Below are 23,247 nucleotides of genomic sequence, written 5' to 3' on the forward strand. Positions count from 1 at the left end.
TTTTTAGCTGCGGCTAGTTGCACATAATAATTACCGTGCATGATGTTTATACATGGCTAATCACACGTGGCATTCCCGAATGGAAAGTCACGAGAAGAAAATGTATCGGTTGAATTAGAATCGTTCGGCCGATTGTTGGAGCACAAAGGTTTCGTTGTTTGCTCAAGTCTGAGGTGCTGTAGAGTGAAATAGTATTATTGTTGAAAGATATTAGAATGTTTTCTTGTCATTTGTATCATTTTTGTCTTTAACTGAAATTCATTTTAGTCCGTTTAATTAACTAGTAATTTAGTTTAATGATATTCTATGCAGATTGGCCCTCAACATCCGGAGACCCAACACGTGGCAGTGTCCCATCATGGTCTTCGACTCATAAAACGTACCCCGAATGGTGATTTGATCATTTTGGAGACATTACCTCTGGAGGATATTGTGTCAGTGAGTTCTCCCAGGGTTGGAGTATGTATAATGCAAATTGCATCTGGAGTCAGGCTACCCTTACACACAAATCGAGCACCACAGCTGACGGAGATGATTAGCACATACATCAGAATGGTGAGTAAAATCTTTCTAATCTAACATTTCTATCTTTCTACTTCGTTTATTATATAACTAATTATTTATATATAATTAAATTCATATAACGTAACGAGATTAACAATGTAATCGTTGTTTTTACTAGAATCGATCTTTCTATAAAGCAGCATATTCTGTATATAAAAAAAAAGATAAGAGAGAATTAAAAATTTGTGTGGTAAATCACGGTTGATCGACTTCCATTTTATCATTTAATTACATCTTTCTTTCAGAAAGTATACAGACAGAAAGTATGTTTTGTAACCGTTACTTGCATCAATCTGCGTTTTAAAAATACTCATATAGTGTAGATCTGTACATATTTACGAGTAATTTTGCACCATGATCGTAATTTAGTAGAAGCAGATTGTAAAGAGCAACTCGTACAGAACTAATTACCATTCGTTCAGTTCTTTTACTTTACTCTACAAAAGCATTGAGTTCAATATGTTATAATAAATGCTCAAACACATATAGATATATGTTCCAGCAATATTGCATGGAATTCTATGGATGTAGGTTAATTTTATTTGATTAGATCAAGTAACGATTAATTCCACAGTATACGAATCTCGTAATTAATGGCAAATATATTTTAAACTTCTAATTCGTTCCCCAACTCAACTACTACAAGATTTAGGAATATTTAAAAATCTCCATTAAGTCGTCTTCATCCATCTAATGAACCTAATTCAAGTCTGTCTTCCAATCTTCTCGTTTTACCTTTGATTCAAACATAAAACACTTCCATGCCGTTACTTGTCATTGTACAGCTTTAATTATTCAATCGTATTCATTAGAACAATCATTCAACAGATAAATTAACGATCTTCACAACACTATGACCGCTCTATCGCGGAGAACTAATTGCTTTAAGGCTCGTTGAAATTATTCAAATTACCCGATTCGAAATAAAGACAACTTTATCAATTCTTGAACAAAATCCTTTGATTTTTCTATGCTTATCCTCATTCATCAAGCTACTTGTCGACGAGTAATCTAACACATGTTTGCTAAATGTACAACGTGATACTTTTCTTCAGACCAAGTAACTCGATTTGTATGAAAACAAATTTGAAGCGAAGTAATTTGACTGATCTGAAGGAGGTTTTACATTCGTTATCCCGTGCATGGTAGCAGAACGAAATTGCCGAGATCCTCGAAGGTCGGCGGCTGTGTTCGGAACTTGCGCAATTAATCGCAGACACGCTGCCTAGGTGAAGTAACACGATCGCACGTGTGGAAATCGGTACGCGGCTGTAATAAGCGGTCCACGAGGGATAACGACGAGGAAAGGCAAGCCTGGGGCCGTGCGTCCAACACCAACGACAGACATCGCATTCCACCGCGATAATGCGTGGGTAGCGGAAAGCAAACCCACGATTTCCTCGAGAAAAGACGATCCTGGATAACGACGTCCCGGGGGAAATGTCTACGCATGTCGCTTCAGCGTAGAAAAACGGAATCATAGCCCCGAGCTTGACATAATATACTTGATAGCTCCGTTAGGATGAGTTTTAACCTTCAGCCTAATATTCCGGCTAGCAAAGACGTGTACAGAGTTGATCAATCATTCCTGGAACGAACTGGATGTTCCTATAATTTTCTCATTTTCTTGTCGTTCTGTCATTTACGTCCACTGTTGCGTTTACTGGTTTTACGTTCATTTGTGAGATAATTTACGCGACGGTCCTGCGATCGTTTACTCCCATTGGATTGCCGACGATCAAGCTGCGATTAGGTGTATGCAATTTCGTTTTGAAATCTTAGAATTGCAAACCTAGATATTTGAAAAACCTGATATTATTTATTCTTTTAGATTTCTTTGTGTCTCGACGCTGTTAATCAAAAGAGTATATAAATAATCGAGGAGCTGGGAAGTACATATGCATTAAGTATAAGAGAAGGTTCTATACTTTGATCAAAATTTAGTAAGGTTTTTGATAGTTAGAAGTCTGTCTTATTTATCTCTAATTGTTTCCTCTTTTTCTTTACCTCTTTTTCTTCTTTGCATCTTTCTTTCTAACCCCGCCAGATCCCTTGATGAAACGAGTATTGCGCTTCTCTGATAATCATTGAACTGTTTCTAGATTGGGTTAATAGGTTAATCAATCTTGTAATAACTCTAATTACTCATTAGAAATGTATGAGCAACAGTTACTTGAAATATTTGGTCCGAGGAGAAAGGAATGTTTCGATGGCATGATTAGATTAATAATTGGTTCAGGTAACGTTGCATCAAACGAATACTTCATCTCGATTCGTGTTTCAACCACGATTTTCTACCACCACAAAAAAGTTAAATCGTATCGAACCATGAAATTAGATCACGCAATCATGATTTTGCATCTTTAATTCGTATTATTAAGGATCATTTAAATATTAATACTGAAAGTAAGTGACGAACCCTGACGCCGATCGAAAAGGAAATAGAAAATTCGTGTGACTCGCGTGTGTTTCATACAATTTTAAATCGTAAATTAATGGTAAACCTAAAACCAGTTAAATGGTAAACCTGAATGGTTCGAACAGAAGAATAAATCTTACATTTACGAGATTTATGAGATAAAATCAAAGAGTTTATATAAAAATATCCATTATTTGCCATGAAACGAACCGTGTATTAATTCAACTGGTTTCGTTGTTAATCAATCAAGGGCATTCTAAGCAGCAGCTTTCTACCGAAAAACCTCGAATCCAATCAATTTCCCGAGTCAGCGAACTTACTTATTCTTTACCAATATGCATAATTAAAACACAAAACATTTGTATACATTTGTATTGTAAAGTTTTGTATGTCATATTCAAATCATTCCTGTTATGAAACACTTAACAGTATTCCTAAATAGAGGTTATCAAAGTTATAAAGAAACGCGATAAGAACTCTAGCAGTTGCGAAACGGAGTGCAACAATAGCTTGTAATCTTGTCAACTGTTATGAATAGGATCTCGATTAATTATCATAATTATCATACATCTATCGTCGAATATTTTAAAAACCGTTGTCCGATGCTTCGTATAACCGTTATACCAAAATCTTCTTATATCGCCATCTATTCCGCGTCCACTGATATTATCTTATGCTAAAGAATAACTCTACATAGTGGCTAAAATTAGCTAATTTTTATACGAAAATAGTTTTACTCTTTGACAATTTGTCCCCCTTTTTGTAATTTATAATTTACTCCATAAGAATGGTAGCAAAGCGATTCGGATAGAGACGAATCCATTGGAAGACACAGACCACGTACCCAAGTATTGAATTTTATTACGCTCACCGCGGACGTCGGTCCATTCAATCGATCAGTCCTATCATTTTACCTCTGCGATCAGTGGCGCAGCGATATTCTTACAGCTGTCGCTCGAGCAAGAGAGAATGAAGCATCGAGCGCCTCCGAGAGACGTTTTAATTTCTTTATTTTCGATTTATACTTCCCATTTTTCCTCGATGCAGATCACTTTCTTATTTTTTCTTCATTTCCATAGAGAGAAATTGTTTCCTTCTCGCAAAGATTCAAGAAAACATATGATTAAGAAACAGACTCAACGACTCCATAACGAAGATGAAACCTTCTTTGACCACTGACCAGGCAATTATTTTTTGTACAAAATTTTTGAGCCGTAAATTTTATGAAAATATACCAATTAAAAAAAAATCTTATTGATTTTATAACGAAAGCAAACCTTTTTGTAAACATTCTTAACGAAATTATATTTTTCCGAAGACTGTGAGGCATATCTAGAAAACCGAGATCGTTATCCATCGGCACTTTATCAGGGACGATCGAAAACTGTCTACGCTGATGATAGACCATCGATATCTTCTCTTCTGCGGCGAGGAAGAAAAGAATAAGGAGGCATTGGCCAGCATATATGACCACTCACTGGAAACGTAATTTACACTAGGCGTTGCCCGAGGTTGCCTCGTTACATTACATAGTATCATGCCGTTAGAATTTCCAAGTCGATCGTCGTTAATTGGTCTTGGGCGATCGCTTGCGGTTCGACCGTTTGTATGTAGCCATTTCAAGAGCAAAGAAAAGGGGTTTTGAAGAAAAAAGGTGCGATTCAGTTCCGTTTCTGTTCAACCATGAAAGAAGCTTATGCACGTCACATGGAATTCATCGTGACATATTTTCTTCACCTTCTTTGTTCGTTTCTCTTTTACCTTTGACGAACGTTGCACAAGAAGCACACGATACCAGATAATATTTATTTATTTCGCGTTTCTATGACGCACAATTTTACAGGCTGTTACCTTTTTAGCACTGTTTTAGTGCCCGAGATCTGGAATACACTTGTAATAAATTTCAACCTCATAAATGTCTCCCTGAATAAGATAGGAATTTATTGGCCGTACATAGCTTCACGGCTCGTGTTAGCCGTTTGGATTAAATGAATTTTAAGCAGAATACAGTATTTGATCCACTTTTTTAATGGTACGAAAAATCGTAGAAGTTTCGTTAAAATTCAACAGCGATATAAATTCTTCGCATAATTCGAAAATTAATCGAAGATTTATCGAGGCGTCGATGAATTACTATCACAATGAAAGGGAAGTCATTACTGCAGATAATGGAGTTAAAAGAAATATTACATTACTAAGGAATGTAACGTATTTAATTCGCGATAGAAAGCTTCAAAAGAAACAGATTACAGTACTAACGATATATCACGATTTCTAGAACTGCTGTTGAAAATTGATCGCACTCAATTACGAATGATAGATCGATCATCAATTACGTACTTGCCCTTGATGTTTAACAGGTGTAGCAGGAAAATGTTTATAAAACATCTCGTTCGAATTATTCGTATTCAAAGACAGACACGAAATTGAACGAAAACTTGCTTCCAGTGATGAATGGTCCAGGATACATTAAGTATTCCTAAAGAGAATTTGCAATTCAGAGAAAAGATTTACGGCTGTTTAATTTGAGTCGAGATCACAACTTACATTTGTCCATTAATCAGATTTACTAAATACCGAAGTCATTTAGTGGGCGTAGACCATACTTCTTACTTACTCTGATTGTATTTTCTTCATAAAGAAGATAGCACGAAGAAAAGGTAAAGGTATCGTACAAATTTGGCTGCGAAATTCGAAAGACACAATTCTACATTTGTCACTAATCGTCATTAACGTTTGTCGCTAGGAGAACAGATCGACGAGCATAATTAAATTCATTAAACTCGCTGGTCACACGTTGGGCGATGAGAATGGGAATATAATTGACCATTATTGTGAGGAATTGTTGGAACATGCGTGTTTTAAAAAAGCATCGGTATAAAGGCTTCGAAGACGGCGACTTCTTCCGGCCAGCTAGAGCTAGGCCATTGTAAGAAAGTACGCAACGTCGCGGTTCGTGCACGATGTCGTCACTTCGCTCGTGACAAAAGAGGCAAACAACAATTTGTTACCGGTTTTGCACCTTCCCAATGTTTTTTCCGTCTTCGATGAGCCTACGTTTACTGGAAAACTTTCACTGCGATCCCATGTCCATCGTTCCACTTGTGTCACAATTTTAAAACTCTGTTCCGTGAAATAAACCCGAGGAATTGTAACTGAGGCAACAAAGTGGCGTATTTTCGAAGACTCCAAGCTGAGGATTCAGCGAGTCTCCGAGAATTGAGTAGCACTTACGAATGCTGTGCCATGTTGCACGATTTACGATGCAATTCGAAGTCGCATTATATACCAATCACATCTTTACATTCCACGTTACGAGCGAGGGCAAAGAAAAAAGGAGACCCTGTCGGCGCGTAGGAAATGTCAATTCGTCTTGCCCCGGAGTCTATCGTTCCTTCTCTCTTCCTCTCGATTCGCGCGATCACGCAATAAGAAGTTCCTCGACCAATTGTAAACACCTCATTCCTGTGCACAGGTGCATTGGTGAGTGAGTGCGCGGCGCATACGTTACGAGAAATTCGATCTCTCCGTTTATAGGTTTCTCCATTCAATAAAAAATCAACTGTTGTACAGACGTGCTTGTGTAATTACACAACGAGGAAAGGTACCATCGAACCGGTTGGAGTCAAACGATTCGCCTTCCGCAACGGAGCAAGCCGCCTCTTATCGCAATAAATTTCTTTCAATAAACGAATCTAACTGCATTCTTGCGCTGATTTACGCGTGGTTGTCATCTGATAGACTGGAATTGTAATAATTAGCTGTTAACTGAGTCGTTTCTCTCTCTTTCTCTCTTTTATCTGCATTAGTAATCGTGTCATGACAAGCCCGTTTCTCTTTTCGATTAAATGAAACGTTGACGATACATGACGTTTCTGGCACGTCCAGTATTTCCCATGTCATAGTTACGTCACAAGGATATCAAAGATATTATTCGATGTCAAGGAATTAAAAAAGTAAATCCTTGATTTAGAAAATAGTTCAGCTCCGAGCTTCTTTTGACCACTATAATAGAAAATCGTTGATAAATTGTTCCCTTTGATACGAAAAGTGGGAAGCTGTCATGGGCAACGATTAAAGAGGAGCAAAATTTTTAAAATACGTATACACCAAGATACGTGGCATATAATTACTAAAATCACCAAAACATAACTGTAAGCACCGCTAACTAGAGAAGAACAGAGAGCGGTACTCTGTACGAATCTCTCCTGATTAGCAAACAACGAAGGTAGAAACCAAGTTAGAACCATGTCGAAACGAACATTTCGATCCCAGGCTATCTATCCTAGCGAATGCTCAGAGCAGCGTATCGAAGGAATCGTTGGATCGCCGCGACGTGCACATCGACAATTAAGCCGCCACGTGAAATTTCGAAGAAACGTGTCGAACCATAGAAAACTTGAATTTCCTCTTTTCGTTTATTCGAGGCAGTTTTGCGGATCGGATGCACATCGTTGCATGCGTGGCAGCTCAGCTACGTTGGATATATTCCCCAGCTGGAAGGAGTCGAAGCCACGTAACGTTCAGGCGCGCAACTACTTAGGCTTCTTTCAAGCGATTCAGAGTTCAAGCAACTCGTGTTTACCGGAGGCAACACCTTCTTTCTCGCGTACGCGATACCAGCTTGGAGACCGGAAACTGTTTGAATTGCTAATGACCCTGGCAACGATCTTTATCTCCCACTGACACTCGGGGTCTGGCCTAAATTCTCTCGCGGCGTCCTTCCAGATCTACAAGGTGTCCTGAACCATCACGTGTCATCGGTGAATCATCTTTGCACCCTGTGCAAAAGGGTCGAGCGTACGGTACAACAACAATAGTGGCAGTAAAACGTATCGTGTGTTGTACAAGCTATTTGAGACACAGCAAATTTGAGAGCTCATTACATTTTCTTTTTAATCTCTTGCCTTATCAGAATTTGAATATAAATTATTTTATTACTATGAAATTTACAATATTATTAGGAACGTTAGATATACTACGTGAAGAGAAAGAGAGCAACAGATATTCTCAATAGTACGAATTCTAATTATATAAACTGTTTGTCCCTTCGACAAGTCTGAAGAATTAAAACTAACCTTTTCTTGCAAATGTCTTCGTTGAATGGAAACCATAATTCATGCTATAAGTGACGAGACGGTACGAAGAAAGAAATTAACAAGAAATAATTTCGGTGAAATTTCCTAGGCACCATGTTAGAGGATATACATGCAGCGAAGGAAAGTTTGTCGGAAGTACGAAAAGACATTAGCTAAGCATCTCGCAACGTCTCTTCTCAGAAAGCTAATGACATGTAGTGTTTTACGCGTATGAGATCGAAGAAGCTGTAACGGTTGTATTGCTAAAGAATCTCTGTATTTTTTAAGGCGAATCTTCATGAACAGTTTCACTTGTCTTCTTTAGATTTCTACCATTCTGTGTTAGCCTTTTTCCTAAGGCTTGACGAGAGAAGTGTCGCAAGTATTCGATGGCTGCGTTTCATTTTCGTAAAAGGTAGACGTGCAGCGTTCAAGAAACAGAAGTTGCGATATATCGGACGTTAGAAATGGAAAATGTGTCTCCGAATCGCGAAACAGGGGAGAGTTTTCTAAGTCGACTAGTCTTTCCGGTCATGACGGGTACCTTTTACAGCGGTCGATCGCGTTCAGAGAACAGATTTCGCCTCGATCACGCACTTTTCGCCACATTGTAACGTCTCGTGGCGAGATCACCAAGGGAAAAAAAGTCCAAGAAAAATGCGAGTCGTTAGAAAATTGTGAACAGGGGGAACGGTAGGCGAGAAAGCGTTGAGAACGTTTCACGATGAGTCGAACGAAAATTGGATCGAGTTTCCTTAAAATGGAAGCCACTAAAATCGCTGTTTCATCAAAGTTGAACGAAGTCACGAGAAACTACTCCTTTTAAGGTATATAATTTCATAATTCTCCTTTTATAAAAGGGTCTATAATTTCTCTGGGTATTTCTTCGAAATAGCTTCAATGAAACAAATATAATTTACTAAATGACCTGTAACTATGATCTGTTAATTACGTTTCTTATTTGAAGAGCCTGTAGACATGAAGTAAATCGCCAATTGCAATTCATTTTATCGCTAATTTGCTATATAGTCCTTCCTAGAGGAGGGTACAATGGTTAACGAATCCCCTGTCTCATCGTGGTTGCTAAATCATCAATGATTTCATAGCATAGAAAAAGAGAAAGATAGAGGTTGTAAGGTCGCGTAAGTAGAAACGTGGGAACGCGTGTCTTCAGATTCGAAACGTATAAAGATCCTTGATCCTTCGAGTTACATTTTCGGGAGACCTAATCAGACTTGATACTTGCTAAAATATTCTAAAATTTCTAGAAAAATTTCTTAGGTGATATATAGATACCCGAAACTCACAAAACACAATGCTGAGAACGGAAAAGAGGATATCGTGGCTTTTGGAAATGGGGATAGGGCTACGGTTTAACGAACAGGATGTTTCTCGACCGGGCTCACGTATTATGGAACCCTTTCAGGGTCCCAAGTGTAATCGGTCGTTTCCGTTAACGACAGGTGCGCCTGCTGTTACACGGACACGCATGAATCACGTATATCTTTTGTGTAGCTTCTTTTCTGATCGAAAATTTAAAGCGATGGGCTTCGTCTTTTTATACTCTCGACGAATTTGTATTCTTACAAAAGACTGTTTACAATGGACAGAATTCTTTCGCTTATACATCGAAGAAAGAAAACGAAGCGCTTATTATTATTGTAATCGAGTATATAGAAAAATAATTAATTTCAATAGATAGAGTAGATTTAAATATCAAAAGATATGCAAGTTACTTTCCCGAGCAGGAATTTTTTTGCCAAGTATGTATATCTATCGACCGAAGAAATTACAATCATTCCTGGTATCCAACTATCACTTCCGACTTTTCCCTTCCGTCTTTGATTTCTATTTTATTCTCAGTTTCTACATGAAATTGTTTATTGCTTTACTTTGTGCACGAAAAAACAAGTAACCGTAAATTATCTTACTTAATAGAATTAACGTCTTGATCGATTATTAATTACGTACAATATTGTACAAATAATCTTTGATCGCTTATCGATACGGTAGAAAAAGAAACACCGAAACAATTAATTTTCCTCGGACCAGATTTAATTTACTTCCTATTTCCTCTTTGCGATTTCTCCTCTTCTCTCAACGTTCGCTTATTACCGACAGCAAGAGTCATTAAGCGGCTGTCTCCGGTGAAAACTTATGGCGACCCTTCGTCTTATACACAAACGAAGATTTTACATTGCATAACTGACTTTTCAAGATAGAAATTAAAAGCATCTTCTTAATTCGATGGAACGAAAATTACCGATAAACTGTAATTCAACGCTTCGAAGTACTCACATCGCATAAATTCTGGAACAAAAAAATTAACAGATATCGCTGGTTTCTTCTTTAACAAATAAAAATTAGAAATATCGAATTAATAAACACGAAAAATGAAATGAATTTTAGATACTTTTACCAAAGATTATTCAAATCTCCAAAAATGTACCATTGTAAATTTATGAAATTTTTACGAATTGGAATTGGTGACGCTTATGAATTGTGATTCTAGTAATCCTAGTGTAAAGGAAACTTAATGGATATTAATGAAAGTACGTATTCATAACTCTTTGCTTCGAATCGAAGCAAAACAGATGATGTTTAATGAAACAGGACGACTAGAAAATTTCACTCGCCAGTTACGAAATAAATGGGCATTCCTGCATCAACTAAGTGGAACCTTCTTATATTCTAATTCCCATTTTTAATAATATAACGTGTATCGATATAGGATATTCTTTATTGATGGTCAATGAGACTATACTTCATGAATCGATGAATAATTAAAATCGTAGCTCATCGAGTATACAGAATACGAAGCAACTGATAGAGATAAATTTTTCCGGGATTGTGACGCGAAGGAACGAAAGTCTCGTTATTATGTCATAAACATCACTGACCTATGTTAATTGGTCTTTAAGTTTCTCATTCTTCCACTGACTGCTAAACACTCTACTAGTTCGCGTGCACGCACTATGCATTCGTAACAAGAAAACTGTATATCCAACACCATACTGTCATACCAATTAGGGAATTAAATTCAGGGAAGATACAAAGGCGTCGCGAGTCTCGTGGCCAGTAAACAATTTACGATAATCATAGCTGAAAGAAAAATTTCGAAGTTATCAGTGTATCTTGAAATTATAATAACAAAAAGAAACTGACCATATAAATCTCAGAAACTGCACGTGTGTAAGTTAGTTATAAAAGATATAGACAACGTTGCTGTTTTGAGCATAAATAGGTTGCTGAGCATCGTTTCAAATATCCATACGTATCCTGGTAGGAATCTCTTAACTTGTTCGTGACTCTCCAAGAATTTCCTAACAGTTCCTAACGGTAACAATTACATTTCCATTACGAAATTACGGGCAATAATGCAATCGATCTGACCCAACTCGATCTTCCTATTCATTAAACCACTTATTGGTTATCCGTTCGTTCTTTCGAGAGAATTAAGGAAAAAGATTTTTACTCTACATTCCTTACTTTATTATGCGCATTCTGATCGATACGTAATAAAAAATAAAAAGGGAAAAGATGGAAAGGAGAAAGAGAGAGAGAGAGAGAGAGAGAGATAGGATGTTCTCAATGCATGGAATCAGTAGTGGGAATAGGATACTTTGACGGCCGTTGAGTCGATCGAAATACATTTCAATACGTTCCATCTTTTATCGAACAATTTCTAGCAAAGAATCCTCGAAGAATGCAGAATCTTCGACATAAAGTGGACCAAACCGCAAACCATAAACTTCCTTCCATTCGTATTTTTTGGTTTTACGAATTTTGTACAGCTTTTTTCTTTTTTTCCATATACGCCAAGAAGAATCTTCTTTATCTTCTCCCATCTTTCTCACACACGCCCTCTTTCCTTAACACTATAGGGTTGTTCTATACAAAATTTGCGCTAACTTTTAGATACCCAAATTAAATGCTCGTGGGCACACATTTTCTATATTTCAATTAACGCCTTGATTTTGTCATCGTCGATAGGGTGCGACAAGTCTACGACATTCTTGATCTTTAACCTCAGTCCTAAGGCTTTACAAAAATCATTTACAAACGCCCCTATCGTGTAATGTGTATACAATGATATGACGGTACCACGTATTTTACATTTCTCATATATACTATTCAAATGATCAGCTCTCCTTTCCGATGAAAGTGTTATAAATATGTTGAAAATGCATTCCATCGCTCCGTTATGATCCTTTGCAAAATTCACCGCATCCAGTTGCGATAGCTATTATATAAAGACCGAGCCAATATTATGTTTCTTCCATCGCACCTACATATACTGAAATTTTTCCCCAAAGGTCATATCCGAATTCCATATGCGTTCATTGACATTCTCGATATCTCACTCTTTGCATGTACGCGAGTCAGTTTCGCGAATCTCTCACACCTCGAAAAAAGCAGACCCGCGTAAGTCACCACCTTCCCTCCATCTTTTCGCTACGCGATTCACTTGGAAACACAAACGAAACCGTGTATCGAATGCTCATTATTGCGCGAAACGTACGCAAGTACACACCGTGTGTGGAAAGGCTCGACCCAGATATCGGTGTTTCGAACGTGCCGGCTAGTCAGAGCGCAGCCAGCAGGGAACAGCGCTGTCTATCGGAAGCCACACAGCTCTTCAGTTCATCGACTGTCGTCGCGCGGTGCACGCTGGTGCAACGCTGCACACGGTGATCTTCCCGTGTACGCCGTACGTGCGTCTTCCGCTAGTCGTCCCTTCAGGCGAGAGAAACTTTGCGATCGCGCACGCGGATACTCTTATCGCGTTGATACCGTGTGACCGGTGAGTGTCAGTGACTCGATCCTAGATAGCTTCGAGAATCAACGGTAAAAGTGACATGTGAGCCCTTCTTCCGCCGTTTCTTTCGATTTATTTTATTATCTTGAACGTACCGTGCACTTTGACAAATTTTAAGTTGCAATATTTTTCAAGGATCGTCATGTTTGTTTAGGAGCCGATGAGAATTGTGGCAGTTATGATGAGATTAATGAAGCTCGATGAAGTTTATGTTGGAATACAAAATCGACGAATTTTTTTAGATAATTTTTTACTTGGTGAATAACGAGTATTACAGAAGAGATCAGAGTTCGATGAATTTTAGGAAATCATCGGAGAATAATAATATTGGAGTACGATGATCGACGATATAATTACTCGACGTTGAGAAATAATTAAAGAACATATCGAACTACAAATTTTGCACGTATTTCACTAATCTACTGAGTTTAACAAACTTCGTGGAATAATTAAAAAATATTAATACGGGAGTACGAAGATGGAAAAATCACTGTGGGTGTTTACTCGCTTAATGGATAACGAGGATAATGAAAGTAATTGGGTGATATTTTGTGGTTAGTTTACTGTGCAAACTTGAGACGATGCGCTTGCTCGTCTTCATAGACCAACTGCCGTCGTTTCTTTGAGGCATAATGAGGATATTTACAGTTGTCCTCTGTCATTTGTTGGAAGCATCTGTAATACCGACATTTACGATTTCAAAGTAATTGCTGCCACACTAATTATATGAGGAACCAACGAGTATTAAACTTTGCAGAAATTTGTCTGTTCTATAGCTGGTTCGCCTGTTATTGGATTTCTGATTCCACTCGTTCGATAAAACACCGAGTAGAAAAAGTATCGAAGAAACGTGTTGCGTAACTAACAGGAGAATTCTACGAATGTGCCGCGTTAAGTGTGACGGTAAAAGAAAGAAGGAAACGCTTGCCAATCGAGTCTGTCAAATCAACACAGTCCATTTCTTGTCTCGACGACGTCCGTTTAAACGCACATCGCGACTTTTTTCTCCATTTGCGTAGTTTTGTTTGCATTAATCATTCCAACTTCTGGTACTTTACGTAACACGCGTTTCTTCCTCCGTTTGTTTTCTTGCATGTGTTAAAATCGTTGCAACGATTTTCAAATTTCAGAGAAAAAGTACATTAATATCGACGCTTCCTGAATATTCAAATTACCTCTACCTCCTTTCATAATTGTAAAAAATTACTCTCTTTTACGCGTCAGTCTTCACTGAAAAATAGTATCTTGCCTTCTTCGAGCGATTAGAGTTATGCTTTTGTAGAAATGAGAATCTTTTAAATATTTTTTATCTGCTTTTGTAAAGTTAATCAGTTTCGGGGAACTCGTTATTATTTTACCACAAAATATTAAATTCGTCCCATTTTCACGCTGCTTGGCAAATGACAGGTACATTGTTCGTTATATACAGTCGCACTCCGCTCGTAAATCGAGAAACTCATTAAAGATAGCCACGTTTAATGCAGCTCTTTGCTGTAATCATTCGATTACAGAGAATTATCACGATACTGTGTATCATCCTCAAAATCAGGCTCCATATACACGGTTGTATAATAGTATAACTGTACGGTAGCGTGAAATCAACAGGTGGTCTTATAATTAATAGTGCATGACTCGAATAAAAAAAAATACGCTCCAAAACACCGTATAGAACATCTGTCCTTTAATTTGTAAGAAGGTGACATCTTCCATCGGGAATAAAAATTTCCATCAAATGAATATAAATTATCACCGTATAAACATAGCTTAGAAAATATTGAAACGTATAAATGTTTGCTGGAATTAATGACATTAATAACTCCTTCAATTTTCAGAATTCTCTGATGAAACCGACACAGAATATTCTTGCAAATATGTACAATTAAATAAGCAAATACGAAAATAGTCGACGAATCTTCCTTGATCATAAATAAAATAAACGAAAACAGAGAAAGAATAAAATATAAGAAAATTCTGCAACATTCGATACGAACGACTATCGATGGCGATGCGGGTAAGGAAGGCTATACCCTGTTTCCGAGCAATGTCACGCGTCAGACGAAGCTTCGGCCTCGCAAGCACAGCGAAGATAACGGTCTCGATCTCGATCGCCATCGTGTCGCAATAAATCGGTTTCGCTTGCCCCAGTGTCATGGCGAAATCTCGGTATTCGTGTCGCCAAGGCTCAATTACGACTGGCAATCGTTGTTTACCTCGACTCGCACTCGCAACATACCTTTCCTACCCATTAAGAAATTATTCCCCGCTCCCTGTATTCCCAAGAATACATCGCACACCTTCGATAATTATTTGCTCACGGGATGAGACGGGCCCTGTGTTTTCTTAAAATATTTGTTACGACCTCGCGCAAACATTCCACGCGTTCACCTGACTAGATCTCACGATGGCAAAACAAGAGATGACGCGATAGTTGCGATAGTCACAACTGGGCGAGGTCGAGATTGATTCGAAATTGATTCAAAAATCCATCGGATCGATGATTCGAAATGTTTCGAAGTAGGTCATCATAATACATGTGGTTTTTGCGGCACTGTTAATGGAACCGTTTTTGCGGGCGATCATTCGGTATTTTCGTAGCGTATAATTTTCATCTGAGATTAATAAGTAGGCTTGTTTTTATTGGACTGAGATTTCGCTGCGAGAAACTGTTTTGCTGAAATGACTGCAAAAAAGAGGAAATTAAGGGAACAGTTGTAGGATCATATGTACAGATGAAAAAGTGAAGATATTTCGTTGAAGTTGCTCGCGATCTGTCATACTTGACTCGTCAAGGAATCGAAAGTTCGCTTTAATCGCTCCACAGGGATCCTCTATTTTGCACCGCTAAGCGGCGAAAGTGGATCCAGTTCGACGAAGAAATCGAGGAAATTTATCGAAAGATATACGCAATTATTTTTTATAATTCTGAAGATGAATATCTACTTACCTTGTAACGAAGTTTTTAAAAAAAAAAAACCATCTTTTCAGTTCTCGTAAATTGATAATGAAATTCATTCATATTACAATTAAATTTTTTAACCATGAAACCAGTCTGTTCAATTTTTGTGAATTAATAACAACTCTGTTACAAGCAGACATTTCGAAAATCATCTGGAATTAGCCTCCAAGTATAGACGATGTCTATATGCGAGATTACAAAGGACTGCCTGTATTGTCTATTTTCTATCGGTGTTTCTCGATGAAGAAGCGACCACGGGAAAAGAAAAATAGGCATGTGATCGTGATCTTCCTTACGCAAGCCTAGCAACCTCATACGAGATCGTTAACGATCCTCCTATACGCAAGTTTACGCGTTCCATAGATAGTTGCGTAGTCGCTACCGGCATACCAAACCAGCCTCCATCCGAGATATCGATCTTTAATCGAGCTGGGAATAATAGTCATTGATTAACCATAAACTTGTTTCAACACCGCATCGTCCCGAAAAATAATATAAATTAATGGACATTATTAAATTATTTCTGTTGCGAAAAAATTATACTACACAACAACTCTAATAAAATATTTATTATAAAATCTAGATTTTTTACTAATTTTACTTACGATATTATTAATTTGATCTAAATCTCTGAGAATCTAAGAAATATTATATCAGTATTATTAGTATTATAGTATCATATCATTGTTATTAATATTCGATTAATCGAAGTAATCATATATCTTAATCAGACAGTACTTTTCGAGAGCATAATTTTTGTACAAACACCTGTTAGCAAAAAACATGGTCTGTGTAAAAACATAGTGCTTGTCATTTAATTAGAGCCATGCAACAGAGCAGAACAACACAATGCTAATTAGCTGTTTCTTCGCCGATTGTTCTGTATCCTTTTGCGGAACGACTATCCAGAAATATCCTCTTCTGTTGTCGAAGGAAAAAAAAAACTTCATTAATTCAATATCCTTGAAAGCACATTTTTCATCGATGATCATCTACGAAAATAGTTACTACGCGAGAGATACTCGAATTTAATTCTAAAAAGTTATTACTCCTTTGAAAACAGGTTCCATAAAACGCAAATAAATTATTCCAGGAGACAAATATCCTTGTCTTCGATGTATGATTCGAAAACCATCGCGAAACGTTGAAACACGAACGATAAAACGGATAAAGGTACATGACAAGTACCATTCAAGGCTAAAATTATAATTTTAAATAATCCTCTAGAGATATATAGGACGAAATTACAGCGCAATGATGAATTAACTTTGATCGCGTCGTTTATGCTCTTTCATCTGCACGTTCACGATTGGATTAAAGTAAAACGATAGACGTTTTGTAGGTCAGAAGATACTCATTCCATTAGTATAGTGACATACTGACTAAGAATGACTGGATTTCGTTTCCTACTTTTTCCTTGACCATCGAGTTCCGACTAGCCTTCTACTTGAATCTGGGTTCTAAATCTCTGCATCCTCTCCCCTTCTCGGTTCGACATTACAGAGATTCTTAGGTGATAAAGAGGACAGGTGGACATTCTGTAAAATATCCCGACTGATTTCAAAGCCATAGTAGCGTGTAGCATAGAAATTGAATTTTTATGTAGTCAATTATGCTTCAAATGTACATTATTTAAGTTAACAGGAAATTAAGAAACTTCTTGTAATATCTACTTAAAGAGATGCAATGTTTCAGAAAATGAATATGTTTACGAATTATTTACTAAATTTCTATTTACTTTATCCACCGCTAATGGGGAAAGCGAGTTTTCATGAAAAGCGAAGACAACCCTTTTTAATAGGTAGGAGAAGTTAGGTATCCAAGAAAGCAGAAGCCTTTCTCATTCGTTGTTGGAGCGAAGGAGAGTTTGTTAGCGCGAAATAATTACAATGAAAAGTGCACATTGTTCTTTGGTCTCACGACAAGCTTCTTCGCCGATCTTCTCACGAGGCCCTGAAGAAGGTCCTTCTTCCGTGATCCACATTCGGCATTGCGTGCCGTAACGAGGGCAATTCTGCGGTTTTTTCAAGCAAATTCGGCTTCGTTATCGAAGGAAAAACACGCATAAAGAACACCAAACACCGACGAAATCGTGGTAAAATTTTTATTATCGTCTTTTTATTATCGTCTAGTTAATTATTTTAGGTATTCCGCGTAATAATTTATTCGATTCTATCTTATGGATATTTACGTACGTTTCTCGAACGTGATTTCTTCCCCCTTTCTATTCGAAATTTAATTGCTATAGCGCCGTGATTTTTTTTGATGTTATTAATAATTTCACACGAGGAAAAATATCACCGAAGCTTAGCGATGTTTAATGTATATCTTATGCTCGAATTTCTCCATTTTTGATATCGTATTCGTTTCACAGGGTTTCCTTTTCTCTTGTTAATTAGTATTAGAGGTCTTTCAAGTGGTGGCCGAAGAAAGTTCACGGTCGCCATGCGTAAAAGATCTTTGGTTCGGGGAATCAAGGTCAATTATATTCTACGAAATGTAATTTCTATGCATTCGTCGTGCTCGATGGCCTGTACTATGCAGAAACCGAGCTGGAAAGTATTCCTTCATTGACTTTGCTCGTAACACGATGTTTCGAATTGCGGTGTCGTCTGAAATTCTATTGCACTGTAACCGACACGAGAAAAGACGCTTATGTCAGCAGTTATTTCTGTGACATCAAGAACAAAAAAAGATTAAGTTACTTAAGAAAATCCATCAACCTTTGAATCCTAAATCCTTTAAGCCAAAATGATTTCCAACAAGTAGTATATTTCCTTATGATAAAAGAATATTAATTTAAACAGCGGTGGAATGCAAGCTTAGTCTTAGTCTTACAAAGTACAACTTCGTCTTACAAAGTACTTCAACTTACATAACACATACTCTAGGCTTACTATAAATTTTGAACAACTCAATTTTTAAACGATAGACAGTGCACGGTACATTCAAGAACCAATTCCAAGTATTTAATAATCAGCTTAATGCTTGAACATTCATGGAACCATCTTCCTGAACAGACTCGTGATTATTGAAAAGAAAAAAGAAGATGGTTAACTCATATGTCGACTAAACAGATTCAGATGTATTCAACCAAGTCAACGAACAAAGTGTCCATCATCAACTGACCAAAATGGAGAGAGAGGTTTCCGATACAGAAGGGATCTTCTCTAAAAGACTGTCCAGCAACTGGGCAGAGCTGCCAACAACCCTGAGGAAGAAGCCAAAACATCGGCCAGAGATTCTCTCTCAGTTCGTCGATCCTTCAGAAATCTCTGAGAACGAGACCAAGAAAATCGAACCTAAACCCTTCAATAACGTTCAAAGAATCGTGAGAAGATCCGAATTTCTGCGTAAACTGGAAACGAACGAAAATGGGAAGAATGTGGATTATCGAAGAGACACGAAGATCGACAAGAAATCGTCAGAATACTCGTTTTCTCGCGTGGACGAAGATTATAGGAAACACTACGAGGATCACGACTCGAAGTTAGGTCCTCGAAGAAAAAGTATAAGTAATCTCGTCGGGAAGTTCGATCACAAGAATTTCTCCGACGAAGATCGAAAAACCAACTCTCCAGACAGCCTCTTAGTGAAGTCCTCGGAGTCGGATTTAAGCAGCGACGAGTACGGACAAACGGACGACTCCGGGGCGTTTTTAGAGAAGGCTTCCAACCGTGAAAAGGGGCCAAAGGGCGAGCAGAGAAACAGGTTCATTAAATTTTTCGCGAAAGACGAATGTAAAAGAAAGAAGAAGCAGGAAGATAAGAAGACGTCTTCAGACTCTGGTCATTTGGACGTGAACAAGAATAATGTTAAGCAGATTTCGAGAATCATAGAATCGACTAAGAAAGATTCCAAAGGAGTGAATCAACAAAAATTCGAGTATGAGAATATACCAAGGATCGACGTGTCTAAGCTGGATCAGAAGCCTTTTCTAAACCCCATAACAGCAACGGTTAATTTGATAAACTCGAGTAATTCCGATCGTCCTCAACCGACGATCGAGCAATTGAGGCTTGAAGAGGGTTGCCTGTTAAGAAATTCGAGAAACTCGAGTCCGTCTGGTCCATTAAGAAATAGTAACGACAACATTGAGACGAAATATCGAGCTCAATCTCCGGCTAGACAGAATCAAAACGCGGAGGATATTCAGATGAACGAACTGATCCAGGATTTCTACGACAGCGATCAGATCGTCGGTCGAGTGAACGGGGAACGGAAGGTTTCGAAAATGGAAACGATCACGGAAGAAAATGCGGATGGAAGCAAACTGAGTGTCAGGGAGATCTTGAAGAGATTCGAAGAGCTGAGGACGCAGAATGAGACGCAAGTGGAGGAGAAGTCGAGCGACAAGACCCTCACCACGATACAAGAGACCTTGAAGAAACTCGACGAGAAGGTCAAGAGCTACCAGGTCATGATCCCGATAAGATTCTTGTCCTCGATTAATAAATACTCCGTAAATCTTACTCGATTCCCAGTAAAATTCAATACTCACATTTCAACGATCGTATACTTTTTACTCTTTCATCATTTTCGCATATTTTAATACAACTAAATGCGCTGATAAAAATGATGAATCGTTTAAACGAGGTGAGCACGGCATTTATATAGAATCGATTCCTCCTTATATAGAATATCTTAAAAATTGCATTTGCTATTCTAGCAACTTTTTGCGGCGCAAGAACTGCACAACTAATTAGTTGCAAATTGGGTATTTCGTTTAATGATGCTCTCTTTTATTATGTTGCGTACAGCGAGCGTTTCGCCGCGCTTTTGTTACTAGTTAACATACTTCGAGTCAATTATTAGCCGGACAACGACTCCTACCAAATTATATAACACAGGAAGAGATCAGAACTATTTTAATTATATAATATCTATCAACCAAGCGTGCACAAGTATTCGTTATCTGAGATCTATGATTTTTACCAAGTATGCGTAACATATTTTAATTAGAGAAAATATTATTAGAGAAAAGATTTAAATAGCGAAAAAAGTCGGGTAACAGATATCCATGAAAAACTACTACTAACGTTAAACCAACGATATTATCTTTTAACTACGGCACTTAATTATTGTTTCCTCGGTGACTGATCGAGAAACAATTTTGCTAACACCCTTCGATGCTTGATAATACGTAATTTAGTACGCCAACGATCGACGTCCGTCATTAAATACAGTTTTCCTTCGAAATGATTTATGCTTGCCGAGAAAAGGCACCGAGAGGAACAGGATCGTTAACTTGTATGTTTTACGAGCAATAATGAATTCCTTTTGCTATTAATCGGGACCAGAGTTGTCCTTGATGACAACGGCTCGTTTCATGATTCTATAATGTATGAAAATCAATTTTCAATGAAAATTGTTCACTACCGAAACAGAGAGATGCGAAGTGGTTCGGATGTCGAAGCAATTTCCAAAGGCGAGAAATTGTCAGAGGTGAAAAAGCTTTTACCGTTAGGCGGACGATATAAAGTACCGAAAAGGAATGCAGGAGATTGCATTCGCGGCGTAATCGCATAATCGACCCTGTTTACATCGATACTGTGCCAAGATATTAGTAAAATGCTGTCGGTGGTAAAGTTACCGTAATTGAAGGCTGCGTCGAGTGTAACGAGCGTGATCATTAAAAAGTTTAAAGAGAATTAATGGTGCCACCTCAGAAGGTATTCTTCGTTCAGCAATTAAGGTTAACGAACAACGAATCAAGGCTTTATGACGCCTAAAACATCGTACATATCTCATTCCGTGGCAGGAGTTCTAAGTTTACATCTCAACATTGCCTGATATTTGGTCGATGTCTTATTTGAATTAGTAGATAGACGGGAAGAGCTAGAAAAATTGATATCAATCTCGAGAGGAAATGCAGAATAATTTTTCAGCATGGAAAATGAAACGTTCACCTACATACGTTTGAAAAATTATACACGAGAATCTCTGATAGAGTTGTAAAGCAATTTATTTCATAAACAGGCCGGAGAGAATCAAGTGGATGGTTATTCTTATTAATACCATTACAGTAACTATGAATGCTCACGTTTACCGTCGTACCTGGATACATTAACGATTATGTGGGTCAGGGTCAACATCTGCTTATCTCACTCGCTCAGGTACATTCAGGTTTTACCAGCAGCGTATCAGCTATCGATATATCGGGTGCTACGTTACGACTTCCTTAGGAAAATGTGTAGGAGGACCCAAAAATATTTGGAATTTATATCTTTCTACCCGTTCAGAAAATTGAACATAGAAAAGTCTCTTCCTCTAACAAAAGAATATCATTAGATGCGATCAATGCTGCTAAAAATTACAAAATACATAGTTAAAAGAGTCATCTTATTATTGACACGGAATTAATTGGGATTAAGATACGAGAAATATTTTATGAACTTAATATTTTAAAAAGTCTAACAGAAAATTGAACTATTATTAACTCTTTTTCTAGAATAATTTACACTCAGACGAAAGAATTACAGTAGGCATGAAAATTGACAATGCACTATATGTTCCATTATTTTTCGGGTAATAGCCACTTATTATGTTGAAAATTATGGCAAATTGAGAATTACGTTATTGCAATATCATCCCTGCAATGGCACTGTGGAAAAATTGCAGTTTCAGACGAAAGAAATCACAATTTACTAAATATATGTCAGCTGTGGAAATAATAATGGCAATCATACGGAGCTATACACTTCGACTTTCACGACATTACCAGCGTCGGAAAAGTGTAAAACGTGTACAGCGGATGGTATCGATTTTCTTCTATAGAATCCAACTAAACTATCATTCATGAGCATTTAGTAATTAAATAACTTTATAAAGAATCTAGTTTCTACATCGTCTAAGAAACCAGTTATGCGGATGTAACACGCGGGAGAAGTCGGTCGTAAATCGTTTGCGAATTATTAATTTGTATGTTTCATTCATCCATTCGATTAACAGCCATTCGATTGAACAAAAAAGAAATAAATTAGAAGAGAAGCTTATTGAATGTACTTACATTACGATCCACAAGCTTGGGAGCGGTCATGTATAATCAGTCATATTTAATTAAACAAATACATATTATTACTCTGTTCATAGTTGAAAGTAAAAAAACTTCCAATATATACGTTCTACTACTTTTCTTTTTTTCTTTTTCTTTTAAAGAGAAAACGGAATATTATAAAGAAGAATATTCTACGAGACTCCTAGACACCATAGTGCATTCTTCGAATTCTTATAATGATTCTGACTGGCGTGCAAGGAAACTCGTTTTCTCGTTCGCAAGATCGATCGATGGATCCGAGATACCCGCGACTATGTCGGTGAAATGCAGGAAATGCAAGCCGAAAGAGAAAATGAATAATAGAAAAGGTCGAGAAACCGTCGTGTAAATCACTCGCGAAACCAGGGCGACGTG

At 37.6% G+C, this 23,247-nt stretch overlaps 1 protein-coding gene and 1 long non-coding RNA gene across 6 annotated transcripts in view; both read left to right on the forward strand.

Annotated features, from left to right (window-relative positions):
* The window catches only part of LOC100645139 (unconventional myosin-XV), a 62,936-nt gene that overhangs the window by 31,847 nt on the left and 7,842 nt on the right, over nucleotides 1-23,247 (forward strand). For all 5 annotated transcript variants that reach the window (XM_048412275.1, XM_048412276.1, XM_048412274.1 and 2 more), the window contains one exon: nucleotides 313-555. In XM_048412275.1, coding sequence (XP_048268232.1) covers nucleotides 313-555 — 243 coding nt within the window. The remainder of the gene's footprint in view (nucleotides 1-312; nucleotides 556-23,247) is intronic.
* LOC125386353 lies at nucleotides 12,383-16,414 on the forward strand. Its single transcript, XR_007226411.1, has 2 exons — nucleotides 12,383-12,922; nucleotides 13,035-16,414. It is a non-coding gene; the product is annotated as an uncharacterized LOC125386353 (long non-coding RNA).

This window comes from Bombus terrestris, chromosome 14, assembly GCF_910591885.1.
Source record: "Bombus terrestris chromosome 14, iyBomTerr1.2, whole genome shotgun sequence".
NCBI lineage: Eukaryota > Metazoa > Arthropoda > Insecta > Hymenoptera > Apidae > Bombus > Bombus terrestris.